Source organism: Anomaloglossus baeobatrachus, chromosome 10, assembly GCF_048569485.1.
Source record: "Anomaloglossus baeobatrachus isolate aAnoBae1 chromosome 10, aAnoBae1.hap1, whole genome shotgun sequence".
Classification (NCBI taxonomy): domain Eukaryota; kingdom Metazoa; phylum Chordata; class Amphibia; order Anura; family Aromobatidae; genus Anomaloglossus; species Anomaloglossus baeobatrachus.
In genome coordinates this window covers 15,979,941-15,989,584 of record NC_134362.1, presented here as the reverse complement: position 1 = coordinate 15,989,584, position 9,644 = coordinate 15,979,941, and the positions used below count along the sequence as shown (strand labels likewise).

General features: G+C 44.8%; 1 protein-coding gene across 1 annotated transcript in view; it reads right to left on the bottom strand.

Moving 5' to 3' along the window:
• Window positions 1–6,515, bottom strand: part of FADD (Fas associated via death domain) — a 16,275-nt gene extending 9,760 nt beyond the window's left edge. The window contains exon 1 of the mRNA XM_075326742.1: window positions 6,019–6,515. Within this exon, the coding sequence (XP_075182857.1) occupies window positions 6,019–6,301 (283 nt within the window). The 5' untranslated portion in view covers window positions 6,302–6,515. The remainder of the gene's footprint in view (window positions 1–6,018) is intronic.
• Between the last annotated feature and the right edge of the window lie 3,129 nt (window positions 6,516–9,644).

Here is a 9,644-nt window from a genome sequence, read left to right as displayed (position 1 = left end):
GATACAGGGAAATCTCTGTCCCTGCCCTTAAAAATAAAAACACCAAACAGGGCCGCTGCTCAGGAGGAATACTGATCTGGTATAAAGAAGAGCTCCACCAGTACATCACACCAGTGAAGAGAGGAGGCAGCCACATATGGATCAGAATCAGCAGCTCCATCCTCACCTCTCAGTCCGATGTCTACCTCTGCACCACCTATATACCACCGCCAGAGTCCCCCTACTTCAATCCAGACAGCTTTGAGATCTTACAAGAAGAAGCCACCCATTATCAGGTCCTGGGCAAAGTTCTGATCTTTGGAGACCTCAATGCAAGAACAGGGAGAGAAAAAGACTTTCTGACCACAGATGGAAACATCTACATATTTGGGGCAGAGAATGACAGTCACAACTCAGAAGACTCAGAGAGAAACAGCTACGACAGTACAGTCAACAAAAGTGGCAAAAAGCTCCTGAACTTATGTAAAAGTTTAGGTCTTCATATTCTTAATGGACGTACAAAGGGAGACTCACTGGGAAGATACACACTAAACTCCCATGTAGGAAGGAGTGTAGTAGACTACGCCATTACAGATATGGACCCGGCAAATATTAGCGCCTTCATAGTCACCCCACAAACGCACCTGTCAGACCACAGCCAACTTCTCCTGTACATAAAATCTACAGAGAAACCATCCACACAAAAGCCACAGCAGAGCAGCCTCTACAAGCGACCTCCATCCTATAAATGGTCCAAGACGTCAGAAATAAAATATAAAGAGGCTCCCAACAGACCGGAATTACAGGAGATGCTCCACAACTTCTACAGCTACAAGTACAAGTCAAACCCAGAAGGAGTGAATCAAGCTGCAAAAGACCTCAACAAAATATTCCACACCATGGCCAAATTGTCCGACCTCAAACAAGTCAACTACAAGAGGCCAAAAGAAAAGCAGATCAATGGTTGGTTTGACAAAGAGTGTAAAGCCGTTCGAAAGACCCTGAGAACAGCCTCAAACAATAAACACAGAGACCCCAACAACCCAGACCTGAGGGAAGCCTATGACACCATACAAAAGCAGTACAAAACCATCCTCAGGAGGAAGAAGCAGAGCTACATCTCTACCAAACTTAGCCAACTCCAAGACGCCCTCCAAGACAACTCCTTCTGGGAAATATGGAGCCACATGGACACAAAGAGCAAGAGAAAGAATGACACCCATATCCAAAATGGCAACATCTGGCTCCAGTACTTCAGAGACCTCTACAAAGACATCCCAAAAGAAGGACTAAGCCAAGAGCAGGAAAACATAACATCAAAACTAAAGGCAATGGAAGAGAAAATCAAAAACTTCCAAAACCCAATGGACACACCAATTACATTACAGGAAGTTGCAGAGAAAATCCCTTCCATAAAGTGTAAAAAATCTAGTGGTCTGGATGGAATCCCCCCAGAGATGTTGAAGTACAGCCCACCAGAAATTCAAGCTGCAATGGTTAAACTGTTCAACATTGTGCTGAGTGCTGGCTACTTCCCTCGTACCTGGAACCAAGGACTCATTACACCGATCCACAAGAGTGGGGACAGGTATGACCCTGCCAACAACAGAGGCATATGTGTCAGCAGTAACTTGGGAAAACTGTTCAACAGCATCCTAAACAAAAGGATCATCAGTTTCCTTACCGAGCACAATGTCCTGAGCAAAAGCCAAGCAGGGTTCGTGCCAAACCACCGCACCACGGACCACATCTACACCCTGCACAGTCTCATTCAGAGCCACGTCCACAATACAAAGCATGGGAAGATATACGCCTGCTTTGTAGACTTTAAAAAGGCCTTTGACTCAGTGTGGCACCCGGGCTTGTTCTTAAAAATGCTGGAAAGCGGAATAGGAGGAAAGACCTACGATGTCATCAAAAGCTCCTACACCGAGAACCTCTGCAGTGTGAGTGTGAACGGTAGAAGAACGGCTTATTTCCAGCAGAGCCGAGGAGTCAGACAGGGCTGCAGCCTAAGTCCAACGCTCTTCAATATTTACATCAATGAGCTGGCTACTGCTCTAGAATCTTCACCTGCTCCAGGTCTCACACTCCATGACGCCCAGGTGAAATTCTTGCTCTATGCAGATGACCTACTGCTGGTGTCACCAACCGAGAAAGGTCTCCAAGACAACCTACAAATCTTGGAAAAATTCAGCTCCACATGGGCACTACCGATCAATCTAAAGAAAACCAACATCATGGTGTTCCAGAAGAGAAAAAGAAGATTTGACCAGCATCCTTCATTTGTCGTAAACGGCTGCACTCTAACAGGAACAGACAAATACACCTACTTGGGCCTGGAAATTCACCAGTCAGGGAGCTTCAAACAAGCCATAGAGACCCTGAAAAACAAGGCCTGCAAAACCTTTTATGCCATCCGAAGGAAATTGTATCATCTGAAGCCACCAGTGAGGGTCTGGCTAAAATCTTCGATTCCATCATCGTCCCAATCCTCCTGTATGGCAGCGAAGTCTGGGGCCCTCACACTTACCCAGATTGGTCAAGGTGGGATTCCAGCCCAACAGAAATATTCCACCTGGAATTCTGTAAGCCCCTTCTCCAGGTCCATCGAAGCACCTCCAACAGCGCCTGTCGAGCTGAGCTGGGCAGATTCCCTCTACACCTAGCAGCTCTGAAGAGGTCACTATCATTTCAGGCTCACCTACAGAGTAGCAATCCAAGCTCCCATCACCACAAAGCTCTGATATATATACGTGGGCCAGATGAACCAGGACCCCTGGCACAGCTCTCCCAAACCCAACTGGACAAAATAACCAATCACAGCAGCCTGACAAGAACCAGAATCAGGAAGATGGTAGACGAGGGCCAGGAGAGGTATGTCAGTGACTGGAGGACCGACATCAACACCTCACAGAAACTGACCACGTACCAGAGACTACAGAGAGACTACAGACTGGCCCCATATCTGGAAAAACTCCCGGATCCCAGAGACCGCAGGACCCTGAGCCGATATAGACTCAGTGCCCACAGTCTAGCCATCGAATCCGGTCGACACAAGCAGAGCTACAAGCCCAGGGAGGACAGACTGTGCCAACACTGTGACCTGGAGGCCCTGGAGGATGAAACCCACTTCCTGCTACACTGCACCAAGTACTCAGCAGTGAGGGACACTCACTTCAGGAGACTCTCCCATCTCTTCCCGGATTTCAGCTCCATGAAGGAGGAAGAGAAAATATATATCCTGCTGGGGGAAGAAGAGAGCGCAGTGGAGATAGCAGCGCAGTATGTGAGCGAATGCCATAGACTTCGAGAAAGAGAACTATGATAAGTCATGGACTTCCATAGCCCCCCATCCCAGATGTGGCCCCCCCAATCCCCACCCTGGATATGTCCCATCCACCGTTACCACAGTCCCACCGTGGATATGCCCCATCATAAGCCATGGACTTCCATAGCCCCCATCCTAGAAGTGCCCCCACAGTCCCCACCCTGGATGTGCCCCATCCATCCTTCCTACAGTCCCCACCCACCATCCCCACAGCCCCAGTCCCTAATGTACACCTGCTTTGGCAAAACTAATTTGTATTTGGTCCTGCCAATAAAGCTTATTTGATTTGATTTGATTTGATAGATAGATAAATAGAGGGATAGATAGATAGAGGGATAGATAGAGGGATAGATAGATAGAGGGATAGATAGATAGAGGGATAGATAGATAGATAGATAGATAGAGGGATAGATAGAGGGATAGATAGATAGAGGGATAGATAGATAGAGGGATAGATAGAGGGATAGATAGAGGGATAGATAGAGGGATAGATAGAGGGATAGATAGAGGGATAGATAGAGGGATAGATAGAGGGATAGATAGATAGAGGGATAGATAGAGGGATAGATAGAGGGATAGATAGATAGAGGGATAGATAGAGGGATAGATAGATAGAGGGATAGATAGAGGGATAGATAGAGGGATAGATAGAGGGATAGATAGAGGGATAGATAGAGGGATAGATAGAGGGATAGATAGAGGGATAGATAGAGGGATAGATAGAGGGATAGATAGATAGATAGATAGATAGATAGAGGGATAGATAGAGGGATAGATAGAGGGATAGATAGAGGGATAGATAGAGGGATAGATAGAGGGATAGATAGAGGGATAGATAGAGGGATAGATAGAGGGATAGATAGATTGATGATAGATAGATAGAGGGATAGATAGATAGATAGATAGAGGGATAGATAGATAGATAGAGGGATAGATAGATAGATAGATAGATAGAGGGATAGATAGATAGATAGAGGGATAGATAGATAGAGGGATAGATAGATAGAGGGATAGATAGATAGAGGGATAGATAGATAGATAGAGGGATAGATAGATAGATAGATAGATAGATAGATAGATAGATAGAGGGATAGATAGATAGATAGAGGGATAGAGGGATAGATAGAGGGATAGATAGATAGAGGGATAGATAGAGGGATAGATAGATAGAGGGATAGATAGATAGATAGATAGATAGAGGGATAGAGGGATAGATAGATAGATAGATAGAGGGATAGATAGATAGAGGGATAGATAGAGGGATAGATAGAGGGATAGATAGAGGGATAGATAGAGGGATAGATAGATAGATAGATAGATAGAGGGATAGATAGATAGAGGGATAGATAGAGGGATAGATAGATAGAGGGATAGATAGATAGATAGATAGATAGAGGGATAGATAGAGGGATAGATAGATAGATAGAGGGATAGATAGAGGGATAGATAGATAGATAGATAGAGGGATAGATAGAGGGATAGATAGAGGGATAGAGGGATAGATAGATAGAGGGATAGATAGATAGATAGATAGATAGATAGAGGGATAGATAGAGGGATAGATAGATAGATAGAGGGATAGATAGAGGGATAGATAGAGGGATAGATAGATAGATAGATAGATAGATAGATAGAGGGATAGATAGAGGGATAGATAGAGGGATAGAGGGATAGATAGAGGGATAGATAGATAGAGGGATAGATAGATAGAGGGATAGATAGAGGGATAGATAGAGGGATAGATAGACAAATAGACAAATAGATGATCCTTAAGGTGCTTTCCGTACTTGCGGTTTCCCTGTCTGTCGTACTCATTCTTACCAGTAATGTGCGGTTTGGGCAGTCTGCCTATATATCTGTGTGATGTGTATACGAATAAGGGGCACCACAAGTGACAGGACGGCACACAAGGCTTGCGACCAGCATGTAATAATAATGACATGGCAGCGTTTGTTCCAGTTTATTATTAGATCTCTTTATACGCTGGGCTGCTATTTGGTCATAGTATGGTGGTATATAATTTTGCATTGTGTGGCACAGCACTGAGCATCAGACTTGCTCTGACTATACATTTCATTATAGCGCCTACTGCAGGGCATACATGATAATACATGTTAGGGATAAGTGCTTCAGAGTGGGAACCTTTCTTTGCAATTTTTTTCTGACTCATATCGAGGGGTTTTCCTTCTACAAAAATCTGATATGGCCCAAAAGTTCTAATTTGGGACAAAAAAAAAAAAAATAGTTTAAAAGAACTGAGAGTCCTCAATGGTTGATACCTTTTAATGGCGGGTGGCACGGTGGCTCAGTGGTTAGGACTGCAGTCTTGTGGTGGCTCAGTGGTTAGCACTGCAGTCTTGCAGCGCTGGGGTCCTGGGTGCAAATCCCACCAAGGACACCATCTGCAAGGAGTTTGTATGTTCTCCCCGTGTTTGCGTGGGTTTCCTCCGGGTTCTCCGGTTTCCTCCCACACTCCAGACATACAGATAGGGACTTTAGATTGTGAGCCCCAATGGGGACAGAGTTGCCAATGTATGTAAAGCGCTGTGGAATTAATAGCGCTATATAAATGAATAAATATTATTAATTATTATTATTATTATTATTATTATTATTATTATTGGCTAACTCTTTAGCTGCACATGACACGCGGTCGCCCCCTACAGGTGACAGATTTACATGTCTTCCATTAGGAGATGGACATTTACCTCTTTCCTTGGCCTCCTCCTTGGGTTGCGGTCCTTGGAACAGTTCTACTTCTTCGGCCAGATCATTCCTATTAATAGCGGTCAACAATGAAATGAGAACGCTGAGGTCGTCCTCGGAGATTTCCGTCAGCTCCTTCAGGTTTGTGAACAGATGTAGGGGGCTGGTGATCTGCTCCATTTTCTTTTTGACTATTTTCGTATGGCAAAGAAACTTCAGACTCGCCAGTTCCCTCTCGTTGAGTTTTTGCGAGATATTTAACAGCAGAATGGAGAATTTGTCCATTTTGGTTCAGGATTTTCACTTTCGCTTTCCAGAAATCCTTGTTGCCTCCCGTATGTTCCAGTATAGCAGCGGGCCGCAGCGTATTAGTGCCAAACCACCGAGAGATACATTGTAACCGATCGACACCCAGAGTATAAACCGAACATGCAGAAACTTTGGATTTCCTGGTTGGAAACGTCCAGTCTTGAAGTTGTGCTGACTTCTCAGATCAGGAAGTTAGAGGGAAGTGAGATCTGAGCATGCTCTGTCTGCACCTCTCCTCCCTGCCCCCGCCCCACAACGCCTCCTCCTGCAGAAAGCCTGTACACGACATACAGACTGCAAAAGTGTGCAAACAAGGAACCCGCGCCATTCTCACCGATACAACTGAAGACGTTCACCTGGAATAAATGGTGGCTGACATTCATCGTCTCTGATTTTTCATTCCTTGTATTGGTTTTATTTCTATGTAACATAAAAACAAAAAGAAACTATTTCATATTAGAAAATACAAGTGCCTCTCAATAAATTAGAATATCATCAAAAAGTTAATTTATTTCAGTAATTCAATACAAAAACTGAAACACATATATTATATAGAGTCATTACACACAGAGGGATCTATTCCTATATATTATATAGAGCCATTACACACAGAGGGATCTATTCCTATATATTACACAGTCATTACACACAGAGGGATCTATTCCTATATATTATATAGTCATTACACACAGAGGGATCTATTCCTATATATTATATAGTCATTACACACAGAGGGATCTATTCCTATATATTACACAGAGTCATTACACACAGAGGGATCTATTCCTATATATTATATAGAGTCATTACACACAGAGGGATCTATTCCTATATATTATATAGTCATTACACACAGAGGGATCTATTCCTATATATTATATAGTCATTGCACACAGAGGGATCTATTCCTATATATTATATAGTCATTACACACAGAGGGATCTATTCCTATATATTACACAGAGTCATTACACACAGAGGGATCTATTCCTATATATTATATAGTCATTACACACAGAGGGATCTATTCCTATATATTATATAGAGCCATTACACACAGAGGGATCTATTCCTATATATTACACAGAGTCATTACACACAGAGGGATCTATTCCTATATATTATATAGAGTCATTACACACAGAGGGATCTATTCCTATATATTATATAGTCATTATACACAGAGGGATCTATTCCTATATATTATATAGAGTCATTACACATAGAGGGATCTATTCCTATATATTATATAGTCATTACACACAGAGGGATCTATTCCTATATATTATATAGAGTCATTACACACAGAGGGATCTTTTATTATTATTATTGTTATTTATTATTATTATAGCACCATTTATTCCATGGCGCTTTACAAGTGAAAGAGGGTATACGTACAACAATCATTAACAGTACAAAACAGACTGGTATAGGAGGAGAGAAGACCCTGCCCGCGAAGGATCACAGTCTACAGGAGGAGAGAGGACCCTGCCCGCGAGGGCTCACAGTCTACAGGAGGAGAGAGGACCCTGCCCGCGAGGGCTCACAGTCTACAGGAGAAGAGAGGACCCTGCCCGTGAGGGCTCACAGTCTACAGGAGGAGAGAGGACCCTGCCCGCGAGGGCTCACAGTCTACAGGAGGAGAGAAGACCCTGCCCGCGAGGGCTCACAGTCTACAGGAGGAGAGAGGACCCTGCCCGCGAGGGCTCACAGTCTACAGGAGGAGAGAGGACCCTGCCCACGAGGGCTCACAGTCTACAGGAGGAGAGAGGACCCTGCCCACAAGGGCTCACAGTCTACAGGAGGAGAGAGGACCCTGCCCGCGAGGGCTCACAGTCTACAGGAGGAGAGAGGACCCTGCCCGCGAGGGCTCACAGTCTACAGGGAATGGGTGATGGTACAATAGGTGAGGACAGAGCTGGTTGCGCAGTGGTCTACTGGTCTGAGGGCTATTGTAGGTTGTAGGCTTGTTGGAAGAGGTGGGTCTTGAGCTTCCTCTTGAAGCTTCCCACGGTAGGGGAGAGTCTGATGTGCTGAGGTAGAACGTTCCAGAGTATGGGGGATGCACGGGAGAAATCTTGTACACGATTGTGGGAAGAGGAGATAAGAAAGGAGCAGAGAAGGAGATCTTGTGAGGATCTGAGGTTGCGTGCAGGTAGGTACCGGGAGTCTTGGTCACAGATGTAGGGGGGAGACAGGTTGTGAGTGGCTTTGTATGTCATGGTTAATGTTTTGAACTGGAGTCGTTGGGCGATGGGAAGCCAGTGAAGGGATTGGCAGAGTGGCGAGGCTGGGGAGTAGCGAGGAGCAAGAGGTGGATTAAGCGGGCCGCAGAGTTTAGGATAGATTGGAGGGGTGCAAGAGTGTTGGAAGGGAGGCCAGAGAGCAGGAGGTTGCAGTAGTCGAGGCGGGAGATGATGAGGGCATGCACTAGTGTTTTTGCTGATTCTTGGTTAAGGAAAGCACGGATCCGGGAGATATTTTTGAGTTGTAATCGGCATGAGGTGAAGAGGACTTGGATGTGTGGATTGAAGGATAGAGCAGAGTCGAGGGTTACTCAAAGGCAACGAGCTTGTGAGACTGGGGTGAGTGAGCAGCCATTGTCTTTGATGGAAAGGCTTCTTGGAGGAGATGAGTGAGGAGGAGGAAAGACAATGAATTCTGTTTTGTCTATGTTAAGCTTTAGGAATCGTGCAGAGAAGAAAGATGAAATAGCGGACACATTGTGGGATTCTGGATAGTAGAGAGGTAATGTCAGGTCCAGAGAGGTAGATCTGTGTGTCATCGGCATAGAGATGATACTGGAAGCCGTGGGACTCTATGAGCTGTCCCAGACCGAAGGTGTAGATGGAGAACAGCAGGGGTCCAAGAACTGAGTCTTGGGGGACCCCGACAGAAGGGGGCGAGATGAGGAAGTGGTGTGAGAGTGGGAGACGCTGAAAGTTCGGTCGGTTAAGTATGAGGAGATCCAAGATAGGGCCAAGTCTGTGATGCCCAGAGATGAGAGAATCTGTAGTAGGAGGGAATGGGTCTACTGTGTCGAAGGCAGAGGACAGGTCCAGGAAGAGGAGGATAGAGTAGTGTAGAGGGCAGAGGACAGGTCCAGGAGGAGGAGGACAGAGCAGTGTCGCTTGGCTTCTATTCCTATATATTATATAGAGTCATTACACACAGAGGGATCTAGTCTTATATAATATATAGAGGCATTACACACAGAGGGATCTATTCCTATATATTATATACAGTCATTACACACAGAGGGATCTATTTCTATATATTATATAGAGCCATTACACACAGAGGGATCTATTCCTATATA